Source organism: Melanerpes formicivorus, unplaced genomic scaffold (assembly GCF_026170545.1).
Source record: "Melanerpes formicivorus ecotype bairdi unplaced genomic scaffold, bMelFor1.0.p_v2 SCAF_19, whole genome shotgun sequence".
Taxonomy (NCBI): Eukaryota; Metazoa; Chordata; class Aves; order Piciformes; family Picidae; genus Melanerpes; species Melanerpes formicivorus.
Genome location: NW_027142371.1, coordinates 11,536,449 through 11,549,363, shown reverse-complemented (window position 1 = coordinate 11,549,363; position 12,915 = coordinate 11,536,449). Strand labels below are relative to the sequence as shown.

Here is a 12,915-nt window from a genome sequence, read left to right as displayed (position 1 = left end):
TAGGAAATGTGCATAGATGAAGATCGTTGCTGCCCCCAGGCACACCTCTGTGCCCCAGCGGAGAGCTCAGACAAGAACAGGAATGCCAAGGATGGGAGCAGGCATTTTGTCTAATGGCAAAACCCACTTCTACTCCATTAGGTTTAGAGCTAAACCTTGTTGGGTTAGTAGTTCAGCCGTGGTTAAAAGGTTTTTCTGGTATATGCTGGGCAGTTTGTACCTTTTTTGTTCTCTCTGGTATGATGTTTTCCTTTACAGAACCATGGGGTCTTGCAACGAGGTATTGTCACTGAGCTCAAGGGAAGGACATCTCTAGGTTGAATACATTGAAACTAGGAGAGGCTGGGAGACAGGATGAAATCAGCTGTAACATAGACTCCTTAGCCTAAGGTGGTCAGATTTGGCCAGTGGAAGAGGTAGCTTTGAGCTGCAATCTCAGATTAAGGCCATAGACTCAGATCTGCTCCCGTGTTCAAGTGCAGGAACAGAGCTGTAGAAGCCAGCAAACCCCTTGGATAAACCCCCTCAAATCAAGCTATCTCTTCAGGACCTGAGTGGCCCAACAAACACTGCAGAAAGAGTTTATGGTAAGTTCATTTTTACTCCAGCTTGTTCCCCTATTCACATCAAACCAAAAATAAACCTACCAGTTTCTCTGAGCTGTGATCAAATGTTCTGTGAGCTGCCAGTGGATCTGGGGAATGAAAACTGAAGCCAAGCATTTTATGTGAAACAACATTTGTTTTTGGGGTGCAGTGTTTTCTAAGAGAATCAAGCACATTTCAGCAGGTTGGTGTTGAACAAGTGCATTAATAATGTTGAACATCTCAAAAGCAACTGGGGCTTGCAGGATGTTAAATCCTAATGAATGTCAAAGCAACATGCAGTTACAGCTTCTGTAGGAGGTTTCAGAAACCACCTCCCAGCTGCTGACTCTGTTCAGAGGAGTTAAATAATCTCTGTTCTCTCCAGAAACATTAAAAGTGTCTTGCCTGGAAGGCCAATGTTAAATGTGTGACATTAAGACTCCTCTTCTGCTCATTGTTCCTGGACTTCCTCAAGGCAATATGTACAAATCTTCTCCAGCTTCTCCTTCCAAACTGCCCAAGTCATTTCTAACACACACACAGACAGAGAAAATATCTGCTGGTTCTCACAGTTTTCCTTCCAAAGAGACCATTACCTGTTTTTCCTGCCAACTGTTCATGAGCAACAAAAGTGCTTTGTCAAATACAATCTCTGCCCTCTGCTTGGTACAGCCAGGGCAAGAAATTAAAAGAAGGCATGACAAAACAGAGTTTGTAATTTGGCTGAATCAGAAGAAGCTAAAGCCTCACTGATTCTATTTTGAGCCCTTTCTTTTGGAGTGGTTCTGCACTAGGCGTTAAAATAGTTTCCCATCCTTGGAAGATGCGGTTGGAGGTCATGGCTGATGGGAGCCAGGTCTACCATGGGAGCTAGCTCTATACAACTGCAGGTTATAATGTCTTGGAAGAAGGCAACCATCACTCATAACTCACAGCAAATGCACTACAAATAAGCTTTCTCTAGGTACTGATCCCAGTAGGGTCTAACCCATGAGGTACTCCATCTGTAGCAGGAAAAATCACTGGTACCCAGTGGATCAGTCACTGTCCTCTATCATTGTGTGACAGTTCACTGGGGCCAGATCCAAATCTTCAGCATTAAGACTTGTGTTACATAGCAAGGATGCTCATTAGTTGAAGAGAGACAAGGTATGGGCAAAGCCCAGAAGGCTGAATTGAGCCAAGTAACTCTTAGTGAGCATCAAGTGGCAAGCCCTGCTCTCCTAGGGAAGTAGTGATGTGAAAGGGGATGCAAGGTCACCATCAGCAAAATCACAGCAGAAGCTGCACAGGGTGATTGGTTGGTTCCAGGTTCAGGCAGATCACCACCTGGTGATGTGAGAGCAGGGGAAAGCCCTTCAGCTTGTTCCAGAGGCCTGAGATTTAACCATAGAACCACAGAACTGTTTCTGGTGCTAAAGGCTCTGGAGCAATTTATTGAATCATCTAGTGGGCTGTTAGAGGTGGGACTAAGATGGGACAGAAGTCCACACTACCTGTCCTGGCCAGCTGAGATATGTCAAGGAGAATTTTCAGCTCTTGTTTGGGTTCCTCTGGCTTGTTAAAAGAAAATTGCTTTAGAGCTAAGATTCCCTGGTTTAGACCTTCTTGTGCTCTTCATCTGCACCAGCTGAAGATTTTGTGTGCAGATCTGTGTGCCAAAAGGTCTGGTAGCAAAAAGGAACAAAAGGGAGAACAAGAGGCTCTGCTGTCTGCAACTCAACCTATGAAACCTCAGCCTCGTGAAAATGGTGAAGAAACAAGTAAAACTGGGATAAGAACAGGAAAAATCTGAAGGTCCCACAGAACTGGGGCAGGCTGCTCTTAGCTCAGCAGCCTGGAGCCCTTGTGAGCATGGTGTTTTCTCACCAGGCCAGCTAAGTGTCCCTACCTGGTGAAAAAGAAGATGTGGCTGTATGGCAACAGTTAAGATTTTCTATTAGTGTGCATTTGCAGCACTCTGGCTGGGCAGTTTCTGCATTCCTGACTTGGTCAAAGTCTTTGTTATTTCCTGGTGCTGCAGTACCAATCTCAGTGAGGAGGGTGGCTCACTGTGCCAGGCACTATGTATGCCCTAAGGTGAAAGATGACCCCCATTCCCCCCAGGCCACAGCCACCCCGATCTAGGTAAGGCATCAGCTGTTGTTATTTGATTTCAAGGAGCCAGAGAGGCTCTCTTGAGCACCTAGGTCACATTAATCATAATTTAGATGTATGTCTAAACTAACCACCTGGCTCCCTGAGTTTTCTCTCCTCATTCACCGAACATCCCTTAGATGAGCACGTCCATCCTCCAAAAGCTCCCCTTTCTCTTCCAGACTGCCGCCTTCTCCTCAGCCCCTCTGCTGGGTGCCCCCAAAAGGTGCCCTCAGCGCCTTGGATGTGAGCATGGCATCTCTGCCTTGAGAAAAGGATGAAATGCAGTAGGGTTTTGCTGAAGTTGAACATGTTTTGGCTTCCCAGTTAGCACTGCACCTGGATCTACGCCAGACTGAAGGTACAAAACGTGTAGACATCACTCACAAGAGGCAAGGCCGATGCTTCAAAATAACCTCAACGTCACTGGCAGAACAAAGCCTATTTTTTTTTTTTCCCAACCAAAAAGAAAAAAAAAAAAGACTTTGCTAAACACATTTGTTCCATGTGAATTTGGAGACCATGCATGAAAGTCACAGAGGCCTCTCTCAAGTTTTGACTCCACGATGAAATGCACTTCCCTCCCTCCTTTGGCTTCAGTAGGTAGTTTCCCTCGTGACCTGGCTGGAGAACGTGTGGTTGCTGGAGATGCTGTTGGATTTCCTGGTGAAGGCCAAGCGTTTCTTCTTCTTCCTCCATGGCAGGCACAGGAGTGTGAGGGTAGAGAGGAAGATCTGGCGGAAGTTTGCCGACACCAGGTTGTAGAGGATGGGGTTGATGGCTGAACTGACGTAGAAGAGGACGTTTGTCAGCATGTAGAAGTAGTGATAGAAGTTGTAAAGGAAACTGGAAGAACAGATGAATGGGAAGAGAAAAAAAAAAAAAAAGGAGAAGTCTAAGCAGAGTGTGGAGAATGGAAAGAATTCAAAGTCACAAGGATGAGAAAAACATGAGCTGCTGAACTGCTTTTTCAGCTAAACTTTCTTGGCAGGGGATGTGGGCTTCCAAGTCTGAGTCAGTGCGTGAGCCACCAGGGGAACCTCTGCATTTTCAGCTGGGACTGGCCAGCTGGGGGTCAAATGCCTCTACAGAGGTGTTGCCCCAATCACTAGCAGTCAGAAGCTTATGTATGCCCTGGCTCCAGCTGTGATATTTACCTCTTGTGTTCATTTTGCCTTTGCAAGTAGACACGCATGAAACGGAGAGACCAGATGGAAATTTGCTTCTGTGTCATGCATATACATTAGCCTGACTTTTTGGCTGCTCTTCTGGTCTACAGAGCCTGCAGAGGAGCCAAGATCTGGTAACAGATGCAGTTCTCTCCTCCCCCCAAGCAGTGAGAGCTCATTCAATGGGTCCCTGGGTTGGGATTTGTCCATGATCTGGGACAGCCTTCCCTATGGTAGGGGCAAGCTGATGATGGCACTCTTTTGAAATATACCCTGAGCATCTCAATATGATATTTTCAACCAGAATTGATTGAAAATGATTAGGTTTTTAAAAAAAATTATGATTTTTTATTATTATTTTGGAAACATCTTTCCTTAGGACACCTGAGACCAACAGCTCCGAGCTCGTAAAGGGCTTATAAACAACCTGGGCCTCATTTTCAGGAAGATGTTCCCCAGGACCATTTATCTCTGTGGAAATTGCAGACCTTTTTGTTAGTCTAAGCACTGTCTAGCACAAGATAAATAGATGTGTGCTGGAGTACATCACCCATCCCTTCACACCCCCTGAGCCCTGCCAAGTCCTGCGTGGCCCATCCAGCTCTTGCAAGCAGAGTTTCTCTTTATAGTTGTAAAGAATTAGCAGAGCAAACATTTCTCGTCTTCAGGGGCAGGGATGTGCCTTTATAAATGAACACATCAAGCTGCTGCACGCTCTTTATTAGCTACCCTGCTGGTAGTTCACCATTCATAATATGCCTGCAAATTCAGGGCTTTGCTCACGGCTTTCAAAAGGAGAAACAGAAATATGTGAGTGTGAGCACGATGCATAAATTCACACTTAACAGCAGACAGGCTCCTCTTCCCCCCTTGCTCAATGTGAATGCAGCCATTACCCAGCTGATGGCTGCTTTAAGTGCTTTTCATATAGGAAAGCAAACAAGGAACATCAGTTTGTCCCAGTGTGTGCCTAGAGCTGCGTTTTCATGATTGCAGGCAGGTTTGGGTTTTTACTCTGGATGGATGTACAATTCCATGCACTAGGCAGCTAGATCCTAAATTACTGCCTTTTGTGCTTGGGGTTGATGCAATTTTAACATCTGGTAGATTGTTTTTTTCCTTCCCTGCTTATTGCAGCAGCCAGGCCTGGTCCTTGAGAGAAGAGGGACTTAACCCCATGTATCAGTAGAGGTGAGGGGCTGCCCTGCTGGAAAGCGGCTCTGCAGAGAAGGACTTGGGAGTGCTGATGGACAGCAATGTGCCCTCGTGGCCAAGAAGACCAAGGATCTCCTGGGGTGCATTAAGAAGAGCAGGACCAGCAGGTTGAGAGAGGTTGTCCTCCCCCTCCACTCTGCTATAGTGAGGCTACATCTGGAGTAACTGGGGCCAGTTCTGGGCTCTTTATTTCAAAAGAGACAAGGAACTGAAAAGAGTCCAGCAGAGGATGCTGAAGGGGCTGAAGGGTCTGGAGCATCTCTCACAAGGAGAGGGTGAGAGACTTGGGGCTGTTTAGCCTGAAGGAGAGCAGCCTCAGTGATGATCAATAGCTAAAGGGTGGAGATCGTGAGGATGGGGCTGGGCTCTGTTCAGTGGTGTGCAGTGACAGGACAAGGGGCAATCAGTACAAATTAGAACACAGGAGGTTTCATTTGAGCTTAAGGGAAAACTTCTTTATTTTGAGGGTGCTGGAGCACTGTACCAGGCTGCCCAGAGAGGTGGTGGAGTCTCAACCCCCCCCTGGAAGTTGTGATCCTGGGCCACCTGCTGTGGGTGACCCTGCTTTAGCAGGGGGTTGGACTGGATGATCTCCAGAGACCCCTTCCAACCCCTTCCATTCCATGATTCTATGATAGGAATGACACTTGACCATGTCTCATGGTGCCTCAGGCTACCTAGATGTGCATCCCCAGGCAGCATTCATCCTTCATTGCTTATTTAAAATGAATAATCAGTTCTGGGGTTGCTTTGCTGAGGAACCTGACCTGGCATGGCTGTTTGTATGCCTGTGCACATGTGTGAGCAGCACATGGGCATTCAGGGTAGGCATGCAATTATCCCTACACTCTCTGGGAATCTGAACATTCTCTGATCAATGACAACTGCCAGCACTGAATTTTGATCCCCTCCCTGCAAACCTCAGTTACTAACATGCCCCAGACACAGTAAGCAGAGCAGTTGTTTCCCCACCTGTCACTAAGGAAGTGCAGCATCATGGAGCTGAACTGTGTGTTCATCACAGGGCTGGTGGTTGATTTCTCCACCACAGAGACACCAATCCACTTTGGGTGCATAAAACCCCCCTGTCCAATTGTTGTTTCATCAAGGGCTGTTGGAGGTGAGCATCCATCCAGGGTGAATCTGTGGTCCCAGCCACAGCAGAAGGCAGGGCATGCTGGTGCAGTTTAGTTCAAGCTAACACTTCCTTGCTCTCCTTCTCTGGAGATATTCAAAACCTGCCTGGATTTGATCCTGGGAAATCTGCTCTGGGTGTCTCTGCTTTAGCAAAGGGATTGGACTAAGTACTAATATCCAATAGAAATGTTTTTAAAAGACCAGCCTGTATAGATTTTATATAAGAGTGGTCAGGGACTGGAATGTGCTCCCCAGGGAGTCACCAGCCCTGGATGTGTTTAAAGGTGGTTTGGATGTGGTGCTTGGGGATATGGTTTAGGGGTGAACATTGCAGAGTAGGGTCATCAGTTGGACTTGGTGATCCTGAGGGTCTTTTCCAACCTGAATGTTTCTGTGATTCTGTGACTACATGATCTCCAGAGGTGCCTTTGAACTCCCACCAAGCTGGGATGGTGTGATGCTGTGATCCTTCACCCACACCTGGGGGATTTAGAGTATGAAACTGGGACTCTCATACTTGGGCTGCAAATGTGGTAAGAAATCCCAAACTAAAATCAAACCAACAACTTCGTGGGGAAGACACCTTTGCTCCCAGATCCCCAGCAGCTCCATCCCCAGCCTGACCCCACACCCTGTCTTAGCATGGGAGGGGAGCTTGTCCCCACGTTGTGACTCACTCTGTCCAGTGACTGGAGGGGACATAGCAGAACATGAGACGCCGTATGTGATAAGGGAGCCAACAGACCACGAAGGCAATCACCACAGCACCTGCAAGGTAGGAACAAACCCATTACCTTTGGTGAGAAATTCTGTCCCTGGGGGTGAGAAAAGAACCTGTGTGGTGTGCACTGCTGTAAACTGTTTGCCTAAAGCCCCATTTCCTTCTGTTATTGCTGTTGTGCAAAGAATGAATAACCCTGAGGGACAACCAGCCTGGAAATGGCTGTAAAAGCAAGCAAAACAGAAATAATAGAAACCAGCAATAAGCAAGGGGGCAGTGACAGAATGAACAGCAACAACAGGAAAGGTATGGGACAGGTAAGGTGCTGCTGCTGACTAATTCAGACACCAGCTTAAATGAACCGGTATTTGCAGCACCTTGAGTCCTGTGTCCAGTTCTGGGCCCCTCAGTTTAGGAAAGATGTTGAGTTGCTGGAATGTGTCCAGAGAAGGGCAATGAGGCTGGGGAGAGGTCTGGAGCACCGCCCTGTGAGGAGAGGCTGAGGGAGCTGGGGTTGTTCAGCCTGGAGAAGAGGAGGCTCAGGGGAGACCTTATTGCTGTCTACAACTACCTGAAGGGAGGTTGTAGCCAGGTGGGGGTTGGTCTCTTCTCCCAGGCAACCAGCACCAGAACAAGAGGACACAGTCTCAAGCTGCACCAGGGGAAGTTTAGGCTGGAGGTGAGGAGAAAGTTCTTCCCAGAGAGAGTTGTTAGCCATTGGAATGGGCTGCCCAGGGAGGTGGTGGAGTCACCATCACTGGAGGTGTTTAGGAAGAGAGTGGATGGGGTGCTTGGTGCCATGGTTTAGTTGATTAGATGGTGTTGGGTGATAGGTTGGACTTGATGATCTCAAAGGACTTTTCCAAAGTGGTGTGGTCTATTCTATTCTATTCTATTCTATTCTATTCTATTCTATTCTATTCTATTCTATTCCATTCCATTCCATTCCATTCCATTCCATTCCATTCCATTCCATTCCATTCCATTCCACTCCACTCCACTCCACTCCACTCCACTCCACGCTCTTGTGGCACTGTCTCCTTTGTCCAAAGTGCTTGTAGGGACTGTTAGTGTATGCTTCTTATCCAGGTAGGCAGGGAGCCAGGGACACCATAATCCCATTAGTTTGTTCTTTGGAGCCACTGGCAGCGGCCCCCACGGTGCTGGCATCCTTAAACAGCCTCAGGAGCTGCTTTCTGGTGGCAGGGCTCTCCCTTTTTGCCCCGTGTTTGTGCAACATCTGAGACAGTGATTACAAGATGTTTGGGTCTGGATATTGCCATAATAAAAATGATTAATTCAAGAGTAAGCAGAGACAGACAAGGTGGTTTTTAACTTCCCAGATTCTAGCTGAGGGACATCAAACAGGGGAAAATAAAGTGTATCAGTTCTGAGGGATAAAAAGTGCTGTTGGTCGAGTGAGTTTGTCAACCTAGATTAAAAAGCAGCTCTATCAGGCAATCAAGGGAAAAGATTTGTTTCCTTTTGCAGTGCTCAGTATGAAACGACAGGATTCTGGCAGAATCCTAGCAGGAAATAAAGAAATCTCAGTTAAAATGTAACACAATAAAAGACAAGGAGAAAAGCAAGGCTAAATACAATAATGATGTTAATTTTTCATCCCAAATTTGCTCTGCAGAGAAGGGCCACATCACTCTTGTCCTTTAGGTGACCTGTAAAGGGCTAGGAAGCAGCAGAGCTCTCTTACAGAGCTCCACAACGTCCCTGCCACGTGGGTTCGGCACTTGGAAGCAAAGGCTGCTCCTCTTCTGCCTTGGCACTGAAAATCTGTATCTGGATAGGTCTCAAACCCAGACACTGTCCTGGCACAGGAATGATGCTACAGAGGAGATAGGCAGATGTGTTTCTCTTGAAAACCACAGCTCAGGAGGACCGAGTCTTGCTGTGGCTGCAAGCCACGTGACTCAGCCAAGAGGCACTGGGGGAGACTTCAGGAACACAATGGGGAGGGAAGTGTCTGTGTCCTGTTTTTGCAGGTGTCATCATTAGCAGAGTCATGGCCTAATTGGTACAGAAATTAACCAGTTCCTGGTGTCCAGCTCTGTACTCACAGCCTTACTTCCACTCCATGTGCTATCTCTTATTAACCACGTAACTAACAATGCAGATGGTTATATTCTTTTTAGCCTGCATGGTGTATGAGAGCATCTTCCAGGAATGATGCAAAAGCCATTTATTCAGTAAAGTTTTAGGCAGCTGAAGGGACCTGGTTTGGAAAGAGGGCTGGAGGCTCTGTTTTCACTCTCTCCTCCAAGTAGCTTCATTACTTCAACTGGAATATCTTTGGCTGCTATATGGTCATGATGATATCAGATGTAATTCATCACTAGACAGCCCTCAGCTCTTCAGACACCATCAAGGAAATGGATTTGACCTGTGCCTGATCCTGCCCTGAGGAGCTGTGCTGGCACTTCGATGGGGACAGCTCCTAAATGACACGTGTCATGGGAAAAGTGGGGAGGGCCACCAGGAAGCTGGGAGGGAGCTTTGAATGCCTGCCTGCCTCTTCCACATTTCTCAGCACCTGCTTTTGGCCACCTTCAGAAATGAATTTCTCTGTTGGCTGGGCCTTGGGTTTGCCCTGCATGGAGCAGAATTGCTCCTGGGGCCACAGGAAAATCTCCAGCCTTTCCATCTCTGTCCAGCAGCGACGAGCCAACAGCACAGCTCCAGTCTGTCTGCATTCCCAGGGCCTGTGCAGGATTAGTTGGATTTTCAGGCTGTGGAAGCAGCTTCCCAAATGGCTTCCAGCACAAGTTCATTTGTATACACCAGAATCTTTGCAGGAGCCTCCATGCACTGGCACGTCCCAGCTGTTTGCCCCTGCGTGTGGCTCTTTCAGAGCAGCAGGATCTGGATTCCTCCTCCAGCCAATTTGAAGAGTTATTTTAAGAGTTTTGCACATCTGCCTGTTAAATTTACCAACATGTTAAATGCAAGTGGTTTTCTCCTTGTAAAGGATCTCTGCTGCTTGTGCTCAGATGGTGCTGTGCCAACAAAAATAGGGAGGCAGGGGGGTCCACAGCAGCAAACACACATACTGAGAGAAATATCTGCTAAGCTCAGCAAACAAATACTGAAGCCATGTGTGGTGCTTCTGTGTGCAAGCACTCTGTAATTAAACCTCTATCAAATAAACACATAGCTAAGTGCTTTGGGAACACTCCTGCTCTGATCAGGAAACCCCAGCTGGGCGGCACTCTGTGTGGTTCTGTGCCCCCAGCCTCTGCTGTGCAGATTAGAAGATCCTGAACTGTATTTGTCACCCTTAATCTGTGTGGTTTGATTTTATCATACAAGGGATCAGGCAGAATTAGGGTGGCAATCCTGCCCTGATGGGTCTGCTCCCTAGGCATGAATATGAAATACAGAGATGTGTTAACTTTCATCTGATACAGAATCCCAGCACGGTGGGGGGTTGGAAGGGACCTCTGGAGATCATATAGCCCAGCTACCCTGCTAAACTAGGGTGAAGCAGAGCAGGTTGCATAGGAGTGCAAAGTTCAGATGGGTTTGGAGTTTCTCCAGAGGAGGAGACTCCACAACCTCTCTGGGGAGCCTACTCCAGGGTTCCAGCACCCTCACGGCAAAGAGGTTTGTCCTTAAGTTCAAGTGAAACCTCCTGGGTTCCAGTTTGCACGTGATGCTCTTTGTCCTGACTGGGAAAGAGCCCAGACCTCTTGACCCCCCCTCTTTAGGTTTTTATAGGCATTGAGAATATCCCCTCTCAGGCTGCTCTTCTCAGGGCTAAACAGCCCCAGGGCTCTCAGCCTTTCTTCCTCACAGAGATTCTCCAGTCTCCTAAACATCCTTGTGGCCTTACACTGGACTCTCTCCAGTAGATCCCTGGTCCTCTTGAACTGGGGAGCCCAGAATTGGACACAATATTCTAGCTGTGCCCTCACCTAATGTGGAATGAAAGTCTCCTCTTTGGTGTCTTTTGCTGCTCTCTTGTACCTCTCTGAGCACACACTTATCAAAATCAATGAGTTGTAAACCAAATGCTGGGCAAAGTGGCTGCCCAAATGACTTTTAATTATTGCTATCAGCTCCTAGGACATGTTCTTCATCATCAAAGGCTTCACACAGGGGGTTCTTTGGTGGTGTAAGACAGAGCAGGTCAGGCTGCTGGAGCTGAGAGCTGCAGGGGAAGGATCTAACCCAGTGCTTGATGGAGGGACTGTCCAGGATGGTGGTTGTGTGGCTGGAGATTTCCTGCTTCTATTTTTTGAACTAAAAATAAACCAGACCCATCCCTCATTCCTAATTAATTCAAGGTGGTTTTATTAGGAGCAGGGCTGCTCTGTGATACTTGTGACACGGGAGCAAACAAGATGCCAAAGCTGTGGATCAGCCCAGGAGTGGGGAGTGGAGAAGGGGACTGAGCAAGCTGACCTCAGTGTGCTGGGGGTGCCAGGGAATGATCCTTGCACTGAGCTGCATCTTCATTTCCTTTCTATTCTAAATCAACCTCCAAATTTAAATGTGTATTAAATCCTGCATTAGTACATCCTGTGCCTTTCTGTTTTGTCCAATAATAGCTGTATTCTCTGCCCTTTTGGACCACATCCCAAGGAAGAGAGGCAGGAGGAACACTGGAGGACAAGCCCTGGTTTGTTTATGGCACAGGAAGCCTTGTGGAGGGGATCATCCATTTTGAGTGACATCTTTTTCATTGTGCAAAAGAAGATTTAAACTGTGCCAGCCTTGATTTTCAGACTAAACTGGATGTGGAAGCAATCCTGGAGGTTAAATTATATTAGATCACACTGAGTATTTTATTCTACCTTGTGTGTATCCTGTGGCCAGTGTCTCACAAAGCTCACGTTGTGTTGGCGTGAGCATGCAGCAACGCATCATGTGCAATAGGACCATGGTGGGGGCTTGGTGGGTGGTTGGGCTGAGCACAGGAGCCACACTCAGGAGGGATTCTCACCCTCCCACACCCTTCTTTTAAGGCCATCTGAGGCTTGGTGTGACCCAGAGCTTTGGGACAGCGATGGGTAATGTGCCTCTGTTGCCAAATACGCCAGGGATCTGCTGCAGTACAAGGCACTTGGCTGAGGTTTTCCAACTTGCTTCAGTGAGAAAAGAGAAGCTGCTCCCTTTTTTACCTGTCTGCACTGGTGTTAAGGCACTCAGAGAAGCTGAGATCCATCCTTCCTGAACGTGTGCAGAGAAGGACAACGAGGCTGGGGAGAGGCCTCAAGCATAAGCCCCACAAGGAGAGGCTGAAGGAGCTGGGGTTGTTTAGCCTGGAGAAGAGGAGGCTCAGGGGAGACCTTATTGCTGTCTACAACTACCTGAGGGGAGGTTGCAGCCAGGAGGGGGTTAGCTGTTTGGGTGGGTTGGATTGGTTGATGGGTTGGACACGATGATCTTGAAGGTCTCTTCCAACCTGCTTTGGTTTATTCTAATAAAGGTTTATTCTAATAAAGGTTTCTTCTCCCAGGCAACCTGCACCAGAACAGGAGGACACAGTCTCAAGCTGCACCAGGGGAAGTTTAGACTCGACGTGAGGAGAAAGTTCTTCACGGAGAGAGCCATTGGAATGTGCTGCCCAGGGAGGTGGTGGAGTCACCATCCCTGGAGGTGTTCAAGAGGGGATTGGACATGGCACTTGGTGCCATGGTTTAGTAGTCATGAGGTGTTGGGTGACAGGTTGGACTTGATGATCTTTGAGGTATTTTCCAACCTTATGGATTCTATGATTCTCCCTTTATAGTCTTGTTCAGATTATTTTGGCCAATTTATTTCTTCTGCTCTGCATTTGAAGGGGAACTGAAACACTTGTAGCTGAGGAACAAAGTGTTGTCATGTCTGAGCAAATCATAGAATCATAGAAGAGTTTGGGTGGGAAGGGACCTTTAAAGCTCATCCAGTCCAACTTCCCTGCAGTCAGCAGGGACACCTGCAACTAAAGAAGGTT

At 47.5% G+C, this 12,915-nt stretch overlaps 1 protein-coding gene across 1 annotated transcript in view; it reads right to left on the bottom strand.

Annotated features, from left to right (window-relative positions):
• Positions 1 to 15: 15 nt before the first annotated feature.
• NTSR1 (neurotensin receptor 1) overlaps positions 16 to 12,915 on the bottom strand; it is a 72,276-nt gene continuing 59,376 nt past the window's right edge. Inside the window, exons 3-4 of the mRNA XM_068150074.1 lie at positions 6,922 to 7,012; positions 16 to 3,569 (exon numbers count right to left, since the gene is read on the bottom strand). Of these exons, the coding sequence (XP_068006175.1) occupies positions 3,320 to 3,569; positions 6,922 to 7,012 (341 nt within the window). The 3' untranslated portion in view covers positions 16 to 3,319. The remainder of the gene's footprint in view (positions 3,570 to 6,921; positions 7,013 to 12,915) is intronic.